General features: G+C 33.8%; 2 protein-coding genes across 2 annotated transcripts in view; one reads left to right on the top strand and one right to left on the bottom strand.

Moving 5' to 3' along the window:
• The window catches only part of LOC134657558 (facilitated trehalose transporter Tret1), a 72,769-nt gene that overhangs the window by 30,843 nt on the left and 19,347 nt on the right, over window positions 1-22,579 (bottom strand). Inside the window, exon 2 of the mRNA XM_063513135.1 lies at window positions 2,320-2,469. Coding sequence (XP_063369205.1) covers window positions 2,320-2,428 — 109 coding nt within the window. The 5' untranslated portion in view covers window positions 2,429-2,469. The remainder of the gene's footprint in view (window positions 1-2,319; window positions 2,470-22,579) is intronic.
• LOC134657418 (uncharacterized) lies at window positions 6,649-7,730 on the top strand. The gene is made up of 4 exons (XM_063512964.1): window positions 6,649-6,708; window positions 6,845-6,949; window positions 7,041-7,118; window positions 7,276-7,730. Coding segments are annotated over exons 1-4 (558 nt in total). The 5' UTR covers window positions 6,649-6,706; the 3' UTR covers window positions 7,649-7,730.

The following is a 22,579-nucleotide window of genomic DNA, read 5'->3' as shown; positions in this document are numbered from 1 at the left end:
TTTTTTTATCCTCATTAGGTAGTTTAGGTACTCGTAATTAATTAGTTAACACAGTGCACTATAAGTACATTGACAGTTCACATCACTGACCCCGCATGCTCATTAGGCTACAAAAAATAAATTACTCATTGTTTACTGTAACCAACTGTAAAACTATCTATACCAATAAACTTTCAGGCGATTAGAGTCGCACTAAGTAAAAAAAATGTTGTAAAAAAACGTTGCTTGACAACTGAAGTGGCATTCGAACTTTGAAAATCTGTTATCTATTTTTTATTTTATTACATACTCTTGATTGCAGCGCATCTATCTCGCATAAAATCAATACATATATACTTAGGTATAGCAAACGTGAGAAAATTATCTAAATGTATAATATTGTATTCCTCAAACGATAAAACTTTAGTTTAACAACTTTTAAAAATTATGAAGTCCTTATACTTCGTTTTTTTTAGGATTAGAAATTTGGTAAACAATCTTGATGTGTCTTTTAATTGAAAAACACTTTTTAAAAATCAATAACTATTACTTATGAAAGCAGAAGACTATAAAAGATCGTATTAGATTCATAATTATTACATATTTACCGTAACTTATTTTTAAAATGTGTTTTTCAATTAAAAGACACATCAAGATTGTTTAACAAATTTCTAATCCTAAAAAAAACGAAGTATAGATTTGATAATTTTTCATACAAATTATTTATTATCTTCAATGTACGCTATTATCATTGTAATTGACGTTGCTTGTCCAATTTGCATGTCGCGCTTTAACCTTTTGGACGCCAACGACCGATATATCCGCACCGTAGGTTCAACGCCAAAGACCGATTAATCGGTCACAGACCACAGACCAACATCGACCTACGTGCATATACATAAAGTTCAACTTCAGTTTTGATGATGTGGCGTCTGAGTGACAGCTTTTGTGTTTGTTGTGTTTGATACATTGCGTCTTAGAATAAACTTTAAAGGGTAGGTAATAAAAATCAAAAAACAAGTTATTTTAAAAGTTAAAAGTCACTGAACAAATGTTGGTCAGTTTGAGTACAGCCTATAATTTTATTTATTGCTCCTGTTACAGGCCCCACCCCGTATATTCCTTTGTATATGATTCATGGTACATTATATAAATAATAATAACAAAGTTCAAATAAGTTAATCAATCCAGTTTAAAAGAAAACTCAATTAACATTTTCATTGAACCGCCGATTTAGAGCATTAAATAAGTGCGAATTTAATCGCATTATATAACCCTTGATACCGCTGTAACGTACTGATAACTTGCACTGATAAGTATTTGAACTCTGTAATTATTCACGCAAAATCACGTTTTCATTACCTATAATAATTTTAAAGAAGATATGTATTTGGAAAACATAATATTTGAGTCTTTACTGTATGTGGTATGAGTAGGGTCAGCAACGCGCATGTGACACCCCTGGGTGCTACTACTACGCTATCTGGCGGTCTATCACACTAAATTTATTATTTAAGAGTGATAGAGAGACCGAAAGTGTTTCGTTGTGGTAGCGCAAACGAGTGGCACCTTGGCTAGGCCCCCTGGAGTTGCAAGCGTCTATAGGTTACGGTAACCGCTTACCACCAGGCGGGCTGTTGGTATGCTTGTTTGCTACTGACGTGGTATTAAATAAAGAGTATTATTTTCATGGTAAATGCAGTTTTAGAAATTACAGACGGATTAATTATTATTGTCACTAGAAAAAGGCGCGAAATGTAAATTTCTTCAGTTGATGAACCTACCATGTTTACTTTTTGAATCTTTACTTGGCTCTTAAAAATCACTTTTTTATCTATCACCATTTCCTTCTACACATATTTAATTAATTTCAGTTTCAAACGTTATACGAGTATGCAGCAGTCACTTATTACTATGTGTTGTTATTAATTTTAATTACCTTCCTACTTTGCAACGTTTATTTTTTCATAAAACTAACACTGACTTTTAAAAAGTATGCACTAATCCCACTAAAAAAATAAAATAACTTGTTTACTTTTAAATCTCAAAAACTACCGGCCAGTATTCCACTTATAAAAAACCCGCATTATTTCGTAAACTTCCCTTTAAATTTTTCTTATTAATTTATACTTGTTTTATGAACTATCTACATTATAAAAAATAAGGATTTCCTGTCACTAACTCTATACTTACTAAAAGATCCCAAACATTTTTAAAAAACCTTATTTGTTTACGAAAGCCATTCACTTTTCCATCCAGCCAGCACAACACTTCACTGGTCAAAACCTCAAAAAAAAAAAACACTTCACATTCAAATTTCGAATAGTTTGTTCTACGTACCGACGCCGGCGATGACGTATTGCCGCCACAGTTGTCCTTTCTCCATGGTTGGTCGGTTGCACACTGGCGCGCCGGGCACCGGGTCGTATGAGTAAGTTCGTTCGTCCATACGTCACGGCACGTCACGATACGTGCAGACCCCGTTTGTAGCTGTAACAATGTTTATATTATAAAATGCAAATTAAATAATGTAAAATACTAGCTGTATTTGTAGCTAAGATACTAGTCGGGAACTTGGCACTGAAACTTCCTGTCACAAATAAGAGTTTTAGGCAATTAATCTTCTAAGACGTTATCTTGCTAATATTATAAATGGGAAAGTCTGTCCTTCATACTTAAACCACTGAACCGATTTAGATGAAATTTGTATGCAGGGGTGCCAAGCAGGCAGCAATAACTTTGCTGACTGTACTAAACACAGACCCATCAGTAATTTACTTTGTTATATAATATTTAAAACTTTTGTGTTTTGAATATACAGGGTTATATTTGGACCGTTAGTCATATTGTGCGAGGTGATTAGGTAGGCCATACTGAACAACTTTTTCTATGAGACCAACTCCGAAATCACAAAAGTTTTTTGGCCGTATCATACATTTTGGTCGAGTGAATATCGACGTTTTCTATGGGTAGGCCAAATTTTTTTTTTGGGATTTGGGGGTTGGTCCCATAGAAAAAATTGTTCAGTATGACCTACCTAATCGCCTCGCACAATATGGCTAACGGTCCAAATATAACCCTGTATAACGCGAAATTTATTTTATACTAAAATAAATTTCGCGATAGACCCGTCTATAAATCGAATACCTTTAAACGAGCAATTCTTGTATATTTATTTATTTATATGTATATATATTTCGGGGATCTCTGGAACGGCTCTAACGATTTCGATGAAATTTGCTATATGGGGGTTTTTGGGGGAGAAAAATCGATCTAGCTAGGTTTTATCTCTGGGAAAACGCGCATTTTCGAGTTTTTATATGTTTTCCGAGCAAAGCTCGGTCTCCCAGATATTGTGAGTTAATATGTATACTGGGTTAACCAAATCTTGTCAGTAAATAGGAACAAAAAAACTATACTCATCCTTTTCTTTTGGGTTCTAGTACTAGTGTTAGACAAAGATAGTATGATTCTCTCTGTCTATGTTTGAAATTAAACAGACTTTTTACACACTATATTTACTTATTTTTCATGTATATTTTTGACGTTTTTTTATGCAATCTTTTTATGTTTGTTATTTGTCGTGTATTATTTATTACTTTTGGACGATCATCATTTATGTATTCATTTAATTGACATAACAATTTATAATGTAGGTAATGCAATTATGAAATCAATAAATCTCCTCAATAAAAGTCCTCTGAATTTACGGATTTGTGTCAAAACATTGGAAATAGCCAAAGTTTACTCCGTAAAGCATTAAACAGGTCTTGAATAGCATTACGATTTATGGCGAATGCTTACTATAATAAACATGCATTTGTAGATATAAATATTTATTGCCGGATTAAATTATTCATTACAAGAAAAGTAGTATAATATTGGGCATTTTAACCCAGTTTTACTCGCTTCGCTCGTTCACTGGTTTAAAACGCCCAATAGGGGTTTGGTAAACCAATCCTATGGCCTAAAATGTCTAATTCTCACTTTGCTCTAGACTTCCCAATCGGGTTTGTTGAACCATCACTCACTCACTGGTTTAAACTTCCCAATAGGGTTTGGTAAACCAATCCTACGACCTAGAATGTCTCATAACATGTATGGATCGGAGCGGTTAATTCACATTTTGGTCTAGACTTCCCAATCGGGTTTGTTGAACCATCATGATTAACAGATCATCAAACGGGGTGCGTTTTATAACTTAATTTTCGAACGAGACTCCGTTCCGTTCCCAATCGCGTTTAACGAATGCTCGATTGGGATTGCGTTCCGATTGTTCAGAATTAGCGTTTTCTCAGCGATATGTTTTTGTATCGTGCTTGGTTTGATTTTAAACACTCATCCTGTTTTGATTCTGTTATAAATATTCAAGTGGTTTGAAATGCATTTTACGACAGGATTGTTTCCTTAGGATTAGAAACAAACTAATTTTATTTAGTTGTTCAAAAATAGTAAAAGCTTAACGCAACACACATCCCAAGGTGGCCAGTCTTAGATGTATGCAAGGACTCCCAGGTGCTCAACCCAGGCCTAAGCCCTCATAGCGCCCCAAGCTGCTGCTCGGTTGACTATGGCGTTTGACACAACATGACTGATCAGCTCGTCAGCGTCACAGAACATGAACGAACCTCCAAGGTGCTGAACCCCGGCGTAAGGTCGCGTTTTACGTGCATGAGTGAAACCCCTCCGGGTGTGGTTATCCATACCTATCGACCGCGTAGGTACAGAGTCCCCTCTAGATTCGTGGTCAACACTACATTCTTCGGTTGGCCAGGCCAAAGCATGATTTACGTGTTGAGATGTCCGGTCGTCAACATCCAGCAACCTAGGCATCACTATTTTTATTTATATGAAACATAACAAAAAACTTCATAAGCGCGATGTAGACCTGAGCTTGTCATTGGTTGATACTTGTGACGTGGGTATGACGATTGAATTGAATTTTGTTTATGTGCGAATCTGTTTGAATCTTAGTTTAATCGTATTAAAGTTTAAAATATATTATTACGATGAGACTAATGCAAAATCGGTAGTATGGTGTAAAACAGGTACATCTGTAAGTCATGTTATTGCAAAATCAGTCTTACTCATTGAAAAATAAAGATCAATTTTATTTTAGTATAAAGTTTCATAGGTAGATGTAAACACACGGTGAAATACAGTACGGGTGAATTAACACTCGAAACCGTGTTCGTCAATCGTAAATAGTCGAAGCTTCCGTCCTTCTTTTACTTCAAGCTTGGCAAGCAATAAACAAGAGACAAAGCATGGGATACGATAGAGTCAAGAGTGTGTTGATATTTAATTAAACAGATCAAAGAACAAAATAAACAGACTGGTTACTGTTTCAACCTTTGTAAGGTAAACCTCAGAACGTTTCTACACTTTTAAAGTATGATTTCCAATTAACTCTAATTACATTGGCATTTGATTATGCTATAATTTTAATGTCTGAAAACCTTTAGCAAAATATAATACTAATTTACCTAACTAGGAAATTACCTCGATAAACATTTGTGAATAAAACTCGTATTGAATTAGTTCATTATTTTCCATATATGAACAATAGTTTAAAAATATTTTTCATCGATACAAGAACTATTGGTAGAGATGACGCTTCTGAGTAGTTAATCATACGCTATCGGATCACATTTCAATTCGAAGTATTCGAGCATTGTTAAGTCAGCGTCTTTATTCAATTTGTTTACCAATGCGATATGTAGGTACCACGATACAAGTTAAGGAATATTTATTACCCGACTGTCTAAATAGGTGCGTTATGTTTTGTGATAGTATTTTATTGTTTAGTGAAACTTGTAATTTTTATATTTTATATAATAGGGTAGTCATTATTTTATTTTAAGTCTATCACGAACTAAGCCTGTATATTTGTTCAGATCTGTGACTCGCATCTTTCAGTTAGAAGTGAACATTATAATGTTAAACCTATAATCTATCATACTTAAATATACTTCAGCAATTGAGTACTATCAGCTGTAAAATTACTGGTAAGCAAGTAGACAGTCACTAATGTAATATAAGATTTTACCAATAAAGTTTTATCCTCAGAATACTCAACCGAAGCCACGGGCAAGGGTTAGTGCTATAATTTAAATATGCTTTGTAATACTTATTTGCTACCGGTTGCGCAAATCGTTAAAAACATGTTTACTGATTTCACAATGTTAAAACGGATATAATTAGTTATATGATACGTGCACTAACCTAACATCAACATAAATGTAGGGTTGGCGATTTATATAACTTAAGACAGGAAGAACTTTATACCAGGGATCGGATACCGGTATTTTTTGTATGGGAACGGAAACGGTATTTTTTCGTTCTTTGCTAATTACTTCATTTCTAATTGGGCAATCTAGTAATACGAAGTCGTAACCTAAAAAAACAACAGAGTCCTACATTTCGAGTATAAAATAATTCGAAAAATATGGTTACTTCTAAGTTTTTGCAAAAAAAAAACCGGTTCCGATCCCTGCTTTATACCTTTCAAATTATAATTGTAGACAAAATAATACTTTACTCAAGCATTTACTGCAAGTAGGCAAAAATATGGAACTTGACAGCCCTAGTTGTTTTAGCTAAATCATCAAAAAATGTCTATTAATTTACTCGCTTACTTAATTGTTTCTTTCTTTGCGATTCGAACACAGCAGTGCACTGGGCCAATCCGAAGTTGTTTTTACAGTGTTGTAACATTTTTTATACAATGTACGTAAGTATTATCTAATATTTCATATAATTTTTTCGGTGTATTTAAATTGTGTTACTAAAATATACGTAGGTTTGTTAGTAAGTGATTTCTAAATTGTTTCTATTAAAATATTAACATTTTAATTTGTTCTAGGTCCTCCGATTCAGAATTCGAAAGCATTGCCTCCATTAGCAACACAGCAACGGGCTCAAAATCGAATAAAGAAAAAAGCCAAAAAAGGAAACCTGATGCTTCATGGTAAATATTGAAATTGTTCACTTGTTAATTAGGTATTTTTAATGTAATTATACTCCGTAAAATAAAATAACACTGTATAAATACTTTTCAGGATCGAGTCGGATGGGGAGTTCGAGGAAACGACGAAACAGAAAAAAGGGAAAAAGACCTCAAAACCAAAATCAACCAGGTACTAATGTCACAACTTTATTCTTGACTTTTTTCAACTCAATACTAATAATAAGAATATAATAATGAAACTTAAACTATTGTGATGTCCAATATGTGATAATAATTATTCGTTATTTAGTATGATCATATTCATAACAACTAACTATTGGTTGCAGAACGCCCTCCACCGCCGTACCAAAGAAAAAGGCTTCGAAGAACGATAACCCGTTCGAGCTATTTCCGGAAGATGAAGGTTTAGAAGCGTCCTCGGCATCGCTGCTAGACTCCTCTATCGTTCAGCGGGTGGCCAACGGCCTGACGAAACGGACCCTCGAGCTTGACGGTGCGTTTTTCGTGGAGTTACGCGTATACAAAACTGACGACGTGCGCCGTGAGTTACCCGAGAATAGATGGAAAAAAGCTCTTTTGTCAATTAAAACTCAACTTGACTCAGATACTCCTCCATGGGAAAGTTTGATTAAGTTCACTAAACATATAAAATCACTTTTTAAAGACACCGAAGCAAAATTTTATCTCAATAAAGATTAAATCGTGGTTTCTTTCTGAGTTGGGTTGGGTTTACTTTAAATGTAGTATTTTGTTTTGTATTTAAATATCCCTTCAAGTGGCAGGAACCGGACAATTACGTCAATTAAATTTAAAATTCCACAAACTCAATAATATGAAGTATGTTACTTGACGGGATATTTATCTTACATTTACTTAATTCATATGGTTTTTGATCTATTCATTAACTAATCAGCTCTAGATAAATTAAATTAGGTATGCCTTTCTGCTACAATTGTTCACTTAAAGTCGCAAAAAATAAATGGGTTGGACACTTGAGAAGTACTAATCATAAGAATAATTCTCAAACATCACTAACTGATGGCGTGGTTGAAATTGCGTCGGCATTTAGGGGGCGTATATCGTCTTATAGAGTACATGGGTCCGAGGAATTGAGATTTGCTAAACCTGAAGTATTTTTAGAATCACTAAAATCAAAATTAGAGAGTATTATAAAATCACGTCTGCTAAGACACATTTGCCTGAAAATTAACTTTGAGTACTTCTGCAACTTTTTATTATTCAAAGATAATAAAGAGGAAGTTAAATCTTTTACTACGAAAAATTTCGCAATCCATCAAAATTATGATTTTGATGATATGTATCAAATAGTAATATGTGACTTAAATAAAAAAATTGAAGAGTTCCAACAACGTGACAGCGGATGGACTTTCCTAAGCAATGAATATTTGGAAATAAATATTAATAAATATCAGCCATTAAAAGGATCTTCGTACATAGATTTACCCAAGTGTATTAAGAACAAAAGATCTTGCATTAACATACAGAATAAGGATGATTTTTGTTTTCTGTGGTGTGTTGTGGCTGCTCTCTATCCTTCTAAAAATCACAAAGAGCGTACAACCTCATACCCTCACTTCAAGGATGTGTTGAATATTGATAAAATAAATTTTCCAATTACTTTCTCAGGTATTCGTACTTTTGAGCGTAATAATGTTGATATAAGCATCAATGTATATTCCTTAAAAAATAATCGCACAGTTGTTGGACCTCTTTATAGATCTGAGTATAATAGAAATAAGAGAATTAACTTACTCTTAATTGAAAAGGGTGATAAATCACACTACGTTTTAATAAGCAATTTGTCACGACTTGTTCGTGCACAAGTAACTAAGCATCATGGTAAGCTTTATTTTTGTGAAGAATGTCTCTTGTTTTTTCCATCTGAAGGCACGATTGAGAGTCATACCTGTAGTGGAATTGCAACAGTGCTACCCGAAAATGGTACATATCTTCAATTTAAAAATTTTGAACGCCATCAAGATGTGCCTTTCGTAATTTACAGCGATTTTGAATCAATTTTAAAACCTTTCCCACCATGTGAGCTTGAACAGAAATCAGCGGAGAGTTTTACTTTAAATAAGCAAAAGCATATACCAGCAGCGTTTGCTTACCATATAGTTTGTTCTTATGACAAAAGCCTAAACCGTTTTGTCCAGTATAGAGGATCTGACTGTACTTCTAAATTCTTAAAGTATTTGTTTAGACATGTTGAGGAAATATATGAAATCTTAAATAACGAAATACCATTGATTTTTACCGAAGCCAATGCTTTGGCACACAGGAACGCTAAGTTTTGTCACATTTGCCACAAACTTTTATTTGCTGACAAAGTAAGAGATCACTGTCATTTGACGGGTTTATATCGCGGGGCCGCCCATCAATATTGTAACTTACGTTACAGCGTCCCAAAATTTATTCCTGTATTCTTTCATAACTTATCAGGTTATGATTCTCATTTATTTATAAAAGAGTTAGGCAAATGTTCAGGCCCTGTGAAAATAATACCGAAAAATAAAGAAAACTATATATCCTTTACTAAGTTTTTAAAGATGTCTGATGACCAGTATGTGCGAATACGTTTTGTAGATTCATTTAAATTTCTGCACACTGGTTTAGAAAAATTAGCCAAGGGACTAACTAAACCAGATTTCTTTCACTTAAACACTTTTTTTCCGGATGATATAGTCAAATTTAACTTACTAACTCGGAAAGGGGTCTATCCTTATGATTATATGACATGCTGGGATACGTTTACGGAGACTAAGCTACCTTCACAAAATTTATTTTTTAACTCGGTAACCGCAGAGAAAATTAGCGATGAAGATTATAATCATGCACAAACAGTGTGGAATACATTTGATATTCAAAATCTTGGTGAATACACCGACCTCTATCTTAAAACGGACGTATTGCTCCTATCAGACATCTTTGAAAATTTTCGCAAAACTTGCAAGATTAATTATCGCTTAGATCCTGCATTCTATTTAACCTCTCCCAGTCTTTCGTTTGACGCAATGTTGTTAAAGACAGGTATCAAATTAGAGTTAATATCGGAATTAGAAATTATTCGTTTCATTCAAAAAGGCATTCGTGGAGGAATTTGTATGTGCTCACATAGGCATGCTGTTGCAAATAATAGATACCTAAAAAATTATGATCCAAAAACGCCGGATTCGTTTATCATATACATTGATTGTAATAATTTGTATGGATATGCAATGTCTCAACCACTGCCCGTGTCAAATTTTCGCTTTCTAGATAACTCTGAAATTTCACAATTAGATATTATGTCAGTTTCAGACAATTCAGAATTTGGCTATATACTTGAGGTTGATTTATTATATCCTCAATATTTGCATCATGCCCACAACGATTATCCTTTTTGCGCAGAAAAGTTTGTTCCTCCAGGAGGAAAAACTACTAAATTAATTCCTAATTTGTATGATAAATATGAGTACGTTATTCATTACGTACACTTAAAAACGTGCGTGCAGCATGGTTTAGTTATTTCAAAAATACACCGTGTGCTCACCTTCAGGCAAAGCCCCTTTTTAAAAGAATATATCGACTTAAATACTGAGTTAAGAAAAAATGCACATACACAATTTCAACAGGACCTTTTTAAATTAATGAACAACTCGGTGTTCGGGAAAACTCTCGAGGACAGTGAACGACGGATAGACGTTAAATTAGTAAATCAGTGGTGTGATGAGCGAAACACCACGAAAAAGTTTGTTACAGCAGATAAATTGATAGCTAGACCGAATTTTCACAGCGCCACAGTATTTAGCGAGAACTTAGTTGCCGTGCAAATGAAACCAGAAAGAGTCGTTTTAGATAAACCTATTTACGTAGGATTTACAGTATTAGAACTTTCCAAAAAACATATGTATGATTTCCACTACTCTGTAATAAAACCTTACTATGGCGAACGTGTTCGTCTTTGCTACACTGACACTGACAGTTTTCTTTATGAAATTAAAGTTCAAGACTTTTACAGCGATTTAAAAAATAATTTCTTAGATTTTTTTGACACTAGTAATTATGGTTCGAATGGTTTCCAGATTCCGTTGCTTAACAAAAAGATTCCTGGTCTATTTAAAGATGAATTAGAAGGAGAACTTATAACTGAATATGTAGGATTACGTTCTAAGCTGTACTGCCTGACCAGTACACACGAAAAAAAAAATTTCATTAAAAAAGCAAAAGGTACAAAATCGGCTGCTATTAAAGAGTTGACCCTTGACGACTACCAAAATGTACTGCTCTTACACAATAAGATAATTAGGAAAAAAAATGTCCTGTTTAAGTCTATTAAACATGAGGTTTTTACTCAGGTGGTTAACAAAGTTGCTTTATCGAATTCAGATGACAAAAGGATCATATTACCGGACAAAGTTTCAACCATGGCTTGGGGAAACAGTTGTTTTTTGTGACGAGTATTACAGATTTATCTAGAGCTAATGAAATCATTACCTTATTTGAACTTTATATATTGTAATGTTACGATTATGACGACTTTGTATATTTTAGTTAAGACGTTTCCAATATGAAATATTCTTTGCTATTTTAATCCAATAAATTGTAAACAACAAAAAATCTGAGTTTTTCTACTTTTACCTTACTTCCTAGAGCGACTAATCCTTTATTTTATTTTACTAATTAATTACAATATAGTATAAACGATTAAAATAAACATGTAAAGATATACATCAAGTAATCATTTTACCAGACTAGATACAGCTTATATGTAAGTATAATAAGGTTGATTTTACATTATTGTGTTCAGTAACACAAATAGGTCAACGTTCTAAGCGCAATTTGCAACGTAATACTTAGCTTGATGTTAGGTAAACAACATAAGACATGTTTTATAAAACGTGAGCAATGCTAACCTAATTGCAAAATGCGAAGCTGGCAAAATGTTATTGTAGTTTGCTTTACGTTTATTCATTCAAAAAATTTTAACTCGACCGAAAACACATATTTACTGGTAAGTATAGCTACAATATTTAAGTAAGTAAATATTTTATTTTTCATTTATTAGAAGTTTTGTTAGTAAAATTTCTAATTGATAATTTTTGTATTTAAATTAGATAACATCATGTGTGAGCATTGCGATCCCGAGGACCCATTTGACCATGCTCAGAACCCCTGGGAGACAACTCAAACGTTCGAGCAAGCGTATCCTGAATTGGCTAACAAACCACAGCATAGTCCTCCACCATTAGCATCAACATCATCTGCTGATGCTGATCCAAAGAAAATCAAACGGAAACAACGTACAATATCTAAACGGAAATTAAAACCTTCGTCTTCGTTTGTTAAGAGTAGACCATCTAATTCAAATTCTAATCGTCTTATTCAAATTAGAGTTGTGGATTTAAACAGCGAATATGAAATCTCACCCGACAGCGACGGAGAAGATCAGAATATGATATATAGTGCTCAGTACATAGTGCGTGACCAAGTGGACAACATTATGGATTCTGCATTAAGTTTAATAAATCAAATATCAAAGTCGTTGTTAAAGGATAATTTTTAATTGTATTTTCTACTAGGGATTTATAAATAAAGGTTTATTGATAAAAATGCCTGTATTATTATTTATACATTTATTTGAGTTAATTACAACATAGGTAGTTATCATTTTAATATATCATTTTCTAAACAAAACTTTTTTAAACATATAACATTTCTTAATGCACAATGTTTATTATGGTAAACACAATTATAAGTTTGAATATCATTACAATATTTTGCTGATAAAACATTTAAATTTGGACTTCCTTGCTCGTTTAGATCAACAACCGTACAATTGGAACACAACTCATTTACCCACTTAATTTTTTCTAAGCCTTTAACGAAAATTTTCTTCTCATTTAGATAATTTACAATAATTCTTCGGAACTCTCTGTAGTCGATATAGCCTTGGCTCCATAAAATACCATAGTTTTTCTCTAGCCAAATTACTTCTCTTTTTTCACTACTTGTTAAGTAAGAAAACGAATAAGGAGGTTTTATTAAAAATACCTGCGTATATTCATTTGTGCTGAGAGCAAATTCCTTAATTATAAATTCATTACTTAGTGTTTTGAAGCCTTGTATATCTACGATAAGACATTCGGTGCTCATGATATTTTTTTCGTTATATTACTGAGCGGTTTATACTCTATGACCGAATCATTCAAAATAAGGCAATATACGGAGGTGAGATCAGGTATATCCACACTAGACTCTAATTCAACTCTAACGTCAACAACACCCGATTTTAAAGTGTCACTTTGCCTTGAACAATCCAAGAAAAACAATGGGGCTATTTCTTTAAAATCGTGTGGACTTAACAAAGGCGCTTGACTACGGTTATAATATGACTGTTGGAATTTAGAATATTGCTCGTATAATATGGCATATTTCTCATCAGAAAAACTAACATTTAAATTTTCATAAGGAAAGTATGTTGAGTTCAAGAAAACTTTAACCTCTCTCAAGTTACAATGATCGAAACGTGTTATATCATTCTCTGATGAATTTTTTCTGTTAGTTTTCAAACCGACAATTACGTAGCGCGGTTTTTCGATTTGAGAGGATGTTTTGATAGCCCAAGAATGTTTGGAAGTTTTGGGCAGTAGCGGGTACTCATAGAGGTCCCAGTTTCTGAACGCAATCTGTATTGCGCGATCCTTTTCCACATATTTCAGCAGATTTAATCTTTCCCGATCGGAAACCTTAATATGAGGCATACGCCATACTATTTTCGTTAAAGTAACATTATCTATATATTCATTTGGGTTCAATTGAACACTATTTAGGTTAGTATTAGAGCGTAAAAGTATAAGTTCGTGTTTGCAATTAATAATAATTTTGTTGTAGTCCTCAGCAAAGCCCATAATTTTGTTTAATGGTATAGAGGCAGAAAATGATCCTTGCGTAACTTTAGTACCTTTTATGTCCCACCCCCATGACTTAGCCATTCTCGCTTCATGTTCATTCATAGATAAAAGAGATTTAATTGTTGTAGTGATTCCTGCATTTTTTATTTTATCTATTTCAATTCCATTCAGTTCGTATCGAATGTCTTGAAAGAAATGAAGAATAGGGTTATTTGTAAACAAAACGCTCGACACAGCAGTTTTTGTTTCTCGGTTCATCACGCTAATGGTACCCTCTATGTATAGTGTGCTAGCTGAGGGCAACACGTACATGTCTTGCTGGTTGATTGGTATGCGAATTTCATCGTTCAAATTAAAACTCGTGACATAAGGTTTGTATGAGTGATATTCATAACTTTCGATTGAGTTATCATAACTAAATGAGTTTGCTAAATCCAAAATGTTCATTTTAGTAAGCCGATTGATTTGAGAAACAATATATTTTCACTAGTGAGTCTGCTTTTAGGTCTTCTTTTCTTGATAGCACCAAGAGTACTGATAGACTTATCACAGTTCACTGCTGTTTTATTGAAGACAATCATTTTTTCTTAAGATGTAAATATATTTGGATCTCCTCTCCGCGTAAATTAACCAAATGATTGTTTGTATCGAGTAATCTGATTTTAAGGGAGCTTAAACTATTTTGTGTGACAGGGAAATAAATAACGTTTTTAGGTGTTTCTATTATTCTATACCCAGGAGGCACATTAGGTACAAACTCATGAATTATATGGCTAGGTTTTCCATTGATAAATGACCCACTTATGATGTCACATTCGACTCGAACTATAGTCGTAGATAGAATGGATACAGGAAATGGTGACTCTTTTAATATATTTGCTGGAACAGTTTCATTGCCGAAACCTAATACTTTACCTACAGAGTTAACGCCACCAAATTGTATGTCCTTAGAACATAATATAGATGTTTTCAGTGTGTTATTGTTACACATCAGTTTAAAAGTACATCCTTGAACATGATTTTTTATATAGTCATTTAAATCCTGGAGTTCATAGGAGCCTTCGGGTATCTCAATTACTTCGCCGTCACCATAGTAAAATTTGCAATTTCTACTGTCTATGTTAGGTATCGAATTAAATGTAGATAAATATAATAGGCCACACTCGTATTCACTTTCCAATTGAAGAGCAGGTGAGTGATTTGTTGTTAGGCTAGAAGAGGTTCCCGTTATGGATAAAGTGAAAGACATCGTGTAAATGATATTTTTTTTATTAAGATCATCAATTTAAACGTCTCTGCCAAAAATTTCTTAAATATTTTATGCATAAATGACCACAGTTTTCAGTATTAAATTGTTGGAACTGCCTATAATTATATGAAATATCAAACCTTTTCAAATATGTTATCAATTCTAATGGGGGTTTGATATCGCCAAAGCTATTAAAATATTCACAATAATTTCCATCTTTTGCATAGGCTACCCAGTGAGTTCCTTGATTTTTAGACTCGTCTAAATTAACTATAGCACATTCTTTAACTTTAGGATATTTTGGCAAAGAATCTCTCATAAAAACACCTCTAAAGAATGGTATGTGCGACGAATGGTTCATAATATCTATATTAGTAAGAGCTCGTCTGGGTAACCTATTATTTAGTTTTTTGAAGATTTCAAACATAATCCTTTGCCGTTTTTATATGGCTTTATATGTAATCCCTTGCCGAGCGCTATGGATTCCATCATTTTGTTATGACGTTCTGATTCTGCCAATCCTTTTCTTGCTGCCTTGTAGTCTCCAACCGCTTTAGCTATTCCGGCTGCCCCTCCTGCTAATGAACCCAATGCTGATAACCCCGCAAATATGGGTATCAGCGGTAATATGCCACCAGTTTTCGGAATTGGTATCAAACGAGGGACTCGCATGCGGCCGGTATTAGGAAATATTTTTTTGGCAGCGACATACGCGCGGTTGATAATATTCCCTTTTTTAGACTTTTTCATTTCGATCCTTATTTTTGACACTAATTGTTTAAATGATTTTATTCCTGCTCCAGACTTAATTTTTGATTTCATAACCTTGCTAACTAACCACGATGCTAGTTTTTCTCCTTTCCCTGCACTTTTGTCCTTCATTCTTTGTTTGGCCATTTTATAAAGTTCCAAGTCAGCTATATGACGATCTGCTAAATTAGAATATTTGTCGTATGCGATATCGTGCTGCATACATGCAGAATCCAAACCGTTGATTCCTTTGTCACCTCTTCTCAAGCGTTCTTGCAATTTAGTGCCAGGACCACAATAATTGTATCCAGGCAAGTGTAGTTCAAACGGTAGGTTGTTGATGAGGCTATTTAGAAGACCTCTTCCTTTCATAGCCAATATAATAGTGATAACACGATAACCCAAAAATAATTTAAATACAACTAGACAATATCATTCCTCCCAATCCAACTATTTTCATTATGACTGAGACCTAACCACTTGACATATAATTTGTTGCCCTTTTTTTTAATGATTTTCTCTATAAGATAAACATCAGGATATTTAGTTTTTTGAAGTTCCTGTTCATAAAATGTACCTAAAATAGCATTTTTCCGTTGGTCTTCGAGGTGATACGTAACTGGTAGAGTCTTATTAACTTGTTTTATAGTGAATAATTCCGTTGACCAATTAGGTGTATAACCCTTATGAAAATCTCCTTTGTACTTACTTATACGAACAGTTACATTGAATTTTTTCGGTTTAAATTGTAGGCTAGGTCGCGATTTTTTAAATATTTCTTTTACTTCTAATTCGTTGTCAAAATTAACATCAACGGGTCTAAACCTAATTGTACTATGCAATGTATGGTTATAAGTATTTACTATATCATTTAGAGGTTTTCCAACCCATTTATAATTTCCTACAAAGCTGAAATATTTATAAAGTTTATTCTTCAGCGTTTTTATAAGCCTTTCAACAATGGACGCTTTTTTAATCGAAAAGGAAGAATAGTGGTTTATATGTAATGAATTTACATAATGCTTAAATTCGTTGTTATAAAACTCTTTCCCCATATCTGTCTGTAAATGATGAGGCTTTCGTTTGGTGGTTTTAATTATTTGCTCGAAGGCACTTCTTATTTCTAATTTCGTCTTTGACTTTACTGGAACACACCAAGCATACTTTGAAAATGCATCGATAACAACCAAAATGTATTTATACCCCTTGTTGACATTTTGAAAGTTCTGTAAATCAAGTAAATCGGCTTGCCATAAATCATCAATACCCTTCAAAACGACAGAACGACGAGGGAAATTTTTGCGTGCTGACCTATGAATTTCATTTACTATTTGTTTTTTCGACATTACTGACCCTGGTTACAATATCATCTATCTCCTTTTTTGTATAAAAGTTTAGTTTCAACTGACGCGAAAGTTGTATGATTTGTGAATTTATAATTTCTAATAAAGAATCTAGTTTTTTCTTGTCATAAAGGTTATCAAGGAGCAAATCAACATATTGTTTATTTACTGCATCGCTCGATGATATAGGAGACGCCACACCTTTAAGTCGTGAGGATTGTAAATCAAAATCACCATTCTCAGTGCGAAGTAAAGCCTTATCATTAAATTCAGACACACGTAAGCGTTTGTGAACATGGTGACCGAATTTATCAATATTCATTTTGTTAATTCCTTATGGAGAGCTACAAATCTACTGTTGAACAATGTAATAAAATTCGTGTTATATATTATTCAGTATACCTGATTCATGTAATTCTTCAATTATCGAAATTATTTCGTTATCCAAGCCGGTATTACCAGCATCACGGGATGCGATCAGTAATTTTAACCTATCAACTAGTTCATTTGGATCATCCCAATAAACATACGAAACATCATTGCTTACTTTTTTCATAATCGGGAGTCCTTGCCCCTGAGTATAGCTCTCATTACTAGTTAAGCGCTCTTTTGAAAATTTAAACATGGGCCTTATGATTTGCAGATATTTTCTACCTTTGTTACTCTTTATGGGTTTATTAGGATTAAAATCACGTCTATGAGCGTTTGTTTCTAAGAGAAGAAACTTGTAATTACGTTTATCTTCATCAGTTATATTTTCTAAATCAGGTAATTTTTTAAATAACAATTCACTCAAGCCAGGGGTTAAATTATAACTACGTCCGTTAATTTCTAGTCTTTTGTTATTCATATTTACCACATGAGATCCAAGCATAATTTTACCACGTTCTTTTCGCACGCCAAAAGGAATGTTTTCAAAATTATCGGAAAAGTTATGTCCCTCGACATTGTCCGCAGGAGAAGAAAAAGAATCAGAAGTCTTAAAAGAGGTCTCATTTGATTTATCTGACTCATCACTATTAATACTACAATTCGAAGTGCTATCACTTTCGTCATATATATCTTCACGTTTTAAGTCCTCAGAATTATCCATAACGGTTTGGTTGTTACTATCACTGTCACTTATTTTGCTATCAGGACTAAATTTTAACCGCTTTGCAGAATTTTTCCATCCACGGTCATCCATTTTGTAATCATTCTTAAAATAACCATTATAATCTTTATCAAAATGATTCTTGGTAGATGTTTTATTATTTTTAGCCATTTCATTGAGAGGTTCTGTTATTGGTTTTAGAACTGATTCCAATGCCATATCGTTAGTAGTCTTCATATCACGAATTAACTTTACCTTTTTCTTCACAACTTCAGCTGACTGAAGTAACTTTTCCTTTAATTTTTTCTCTTGATTCATTTCAATGCAACCTCGTTGGAATTGTATTAAACAATGACTGTTAATGAAAAATCATACACACTAAATACACTAATCTAGAGTAATAAACGTATCAAATCCCATCCTATAACAACCTGAATCTTTCGTACAGTCCTTATTTATTACTAAGTAATTGTAAGGTTTGTCCCATACAGTGGCGCACATCTCACGAAACTGATTCCATTGCATATCGGTTCCAACGTGTTCATCATAAACATGTTTTAAATTAATTTCGTCTTGTTTAAACAAAATAATAAGATTTGCATTATCTCTTATTAACTGCTTAGGTATTTTGCTATAAGTTTGATTCAGATAAAAACTATTAATATTATTGTGTCGCCCCATTGAAAAATAATCCCTAATATTGTTTTGTTTTTCACAAGCAACATCGTCAAATATGATAATAGAGTTATTAGCAGCGTCCTGAGGGCTAAGCACTTCATCACTTTCACGATACTTGAAATAGTTTACTGTAGGAACTAATGACAACACTTGGTCTAAATAAACGTACATGGACTGAAACAGAGTTTTCGAATATACATAAACGTTTTGAAAACGCAAACCTTCTTCATGTAAAAGAAGACCAATCATTAAATTAGTTTTACCACAATTAGAAGGTCCACAAATTATGGCTCTGATTGTGTTTGGTAAAAGTTTTCCATGGTAGGAATTTTGTTTCTGACTGTTCGAAGCTACTTTATCGAGCTGTAAGGTTTGGGGTTGCTTAATGAATTTCATATTTGGATTAAAGACAAACGCGTCCTTTGTTTATGAATGTTTTTTTTATAATGGGGTATTACGTTTTGAACTACAATAATATCTAAATGGAAGACTGGAACAGTCTAAACGCAGTCCCAATCCACCAAAGGAACTTGGAACGGAGTCTCGTTCGAAAATTAAGTAATAAAATGCGCCCCGTTCGATGGTCTGTTAATCATGATGGTTCAACAAACCCGATTGGGAAGTCTAGACCAAAATGTGAATTAACCGCTCCGATCCATACATGTTATGAGACATTCTAGGTCGTAGGATTGGTTTACCAAACCCCTATTGGGAAGTTTAAACCAGTGAGTGAGTGATGGTTCAACAAACCCGATTGTGAAGTCTAGAGCAAAGTGAGAATTAGACATTTTAGGCCATAGGATTGGTTTACCAAACCCCTATTGGGCGTTTTAAACCAGTGAACGAGCGAAGCGAGTAAAACTGGTTTAAAATGCCCAATATTATACTACTAAGAAATAATGTAAATTGTACATATCTCCTATCGCAATTATAATTAATCAATCGCTTTCTTCATTTCCGTCTAAGGTGTTTGTAAAATTATATAAATCATAGATATGTATTTTTATTGCTATTTAATTCTAGTTATTTTATTGTACATTAATGTTAATATTCGAATACAATCTTGTATTGTTATATGAATAAAATAAATAAATAATAATATAATTTTAAGCTAATCTACATGCACAAAGCCGTGACGAGTGGCGAAAGACAGGGGAGGCCTTTGCCCAGCAGTGGGACACAATATACGCTATATAAAAAAAAAAAAATAGGTATCTACTCTCTAAGGTGACAATCGCTATCGCTACGACAACGAAACGATTTGTGTCTCACTATCACTCTTTCATATTAGTGCGACAGTGATAGTTGCGTATCGATCGCTACGGAGCGTAAGCGATTGGCATGTTGGCTACGCGCCCTGGAAGTTCGTTTCAACAGTTACTAGCGACCCGCCCCGGCTTCGCACGGTTACACAAAACCTTAAGAAATTATACACCTAAACCTTCCTGAAGAATCCCTGAAAACCGTATGAAAATCCGTTCAGTAGTTTTCGAGTTTACCGCGAACTTACATACACACAAACAGACAGACGCGGTAGGGGACTTTGTTTTATAAGTAGTGATTTGTTTTATAAGGGGCAAAGTTGTTGTTTAATCCCTGTTGATACGCGAGCAAGCGAACGATCCCAAAATTAAACCACGAGCGTAGCGAATGGTTTGATAAATGGAATCTTGAGCGTTGCGAGGTTTTCAAGGCCTTGTGCCAAGGCCTTAAACAAACTTTGCTTCTGAGTGAAACAAGATTTTTTTCACCATAACAATGAGAGTATAATACTAACTATAACACTCCGTAGGTTATGGTATCCGATCACCACAATTTTGATATGCTTGAAAACTACTTTGAGACTTTGCGTTTGACCCACATGGGTATCGATTAAGATTTATTTATTTCATAAATAAATAATATAAATTACAATATATATTATTATTTTATGAATCATATTATTATATTATTATTATTATTCTTTTATTTAATTAGGGTCTTAGGTTAGGGTTTTACAATGTGAGTATAAAAGTAAAATATAAAAACACTTACAAAACATTACAAAAAAAAAAATATATAAACACATTATAAAAAACCTAACCTAGGGTGCCGCCGGCAGCGGGGCAGGGCCCAAGCTGCCGGTGGTCAGGGCCGCAGAGTGAGGAACCGACGTACTATACGCGCCGTGTCCAAAATAACCGCCCGTTATTATTATTATTTTTATGGTTTTTCTATATGAATTTGTATTATGATCGTCAATTATTTATTTTATACAAATAAATGTCAAAACAACCTAAAAGCCATCATCAAATATCAACTATAGTTCGTTTTTTTTAGCATTAGAAAGAAGGTAAGCGATCTTGACACGTCTTTTAATTGAAAAACGCTTTTTAAAAATCAGTAACTTATACTTATGAAAGCAGAAGAATATAAATGATCGTATTAGATTCATAATTGTTACATATTTGCCGTGATTTATTTTTAAAACATGTTTTTCAAGACACATCGAGATTGTTTACCTTTTTTCTAATGTAAAAAAACGAACTATAACAAAACTTCATACAATATGCAGCTGTTAGAAAAGAACCGGTACACTAGCGCCATCTGACGAGTGGCATGTTGACTTAGGAAATAGACAGTGAAGTGATAGTGCCAAAATCAGATAAAATACAAAGATAAAATAATGTAATTTTTATCACAATTACGATAATCGATCACATATTATCTGATTCTGTAAGACACAAAGAAACTAATAGCGTGATTATAGGCGTGTTAATTAATCACAAATATCTGATAATATAATATCAATTTTAAGAATCAGCAACGGGCAGGTGACACCCCAGATGCAAATGTCCATACTAGTTTGTTTTTGTTTTTAGGGTTCCGTACCCAAAGGGTAAAAACGGGACCCAGGCTGTATCTCATGAACCGTGATAGCTAGACGTTGAAATGTTCACAGATTTCTGTTGCCGCTATAACAAAAAATACTAAAAATAAAAATAAGTACGGAACCCCCGGTGGGCGAGTCCGACTCGCACTTGTCCGGTTTTTTTTATAACTGATCGTTCGGTAAAAAATGCCCATAGTTAATGTATTTATTTATCAAAAATGTAAAATTATAAAAAAACAGAATGAGCAACAACAAAAACGTGTGGCGCTAGTGCAGGGTGGAGGTTTTTTTTTGTCAAAGGTAGAGGTAATCCTCATTGGATACTGCTAGCCCGGTTTTGGCAACATGTCCGACTCAGCTGGGATTGCTCCAGCTGCCTACGGACTAAAACCCTCCACCCTGTCCAGTGTTATGTTTCCGAAAACGCGGCGCTATCGGTATACACGTTGTTTTCGGGTGTGTTACTGTGTGATCCGGGATATAGTGTTTGTGTAGTGTGAATGTAAAGTGTGAATGGTGTGTACAGTGTACCTACATGAAAAGTTACAGGTGAAGGTAGACGGGTTAGGTAGGGCTGCACCTACATTTGATATATCCGTAACAAAGTCCGTACAGTCAGCAGCAGAAGTTGCTAAGCGGGCGAGGTGTTCAAAATTACCTTGACACGCTCTTATTCTCTTAACAATAAAGTCGCGTCAAGGTCATTTTGAACACCTCGCCCGATTAGCAAC

This window comes from Cydia amplana, chromosome 20 (genome assembly GCF_948474715.1).
Source record: "Cydia amplana chromosome 20, ilCydAmpl1.1, whole genome shotgun sequence".
In the NCBI taxonomy this organism is placed as follows: domain Eukaryota; kingdom Metazoa; phylum Arthropoda; class Insecta; order Lepidoptera; family Tortricidae; genus Cydia; species Cydia amplana.
Note: the sequence above shows the minus strand (reverse complement) of the source record. Positions and strands in the feature narration are given on the sequence as shown.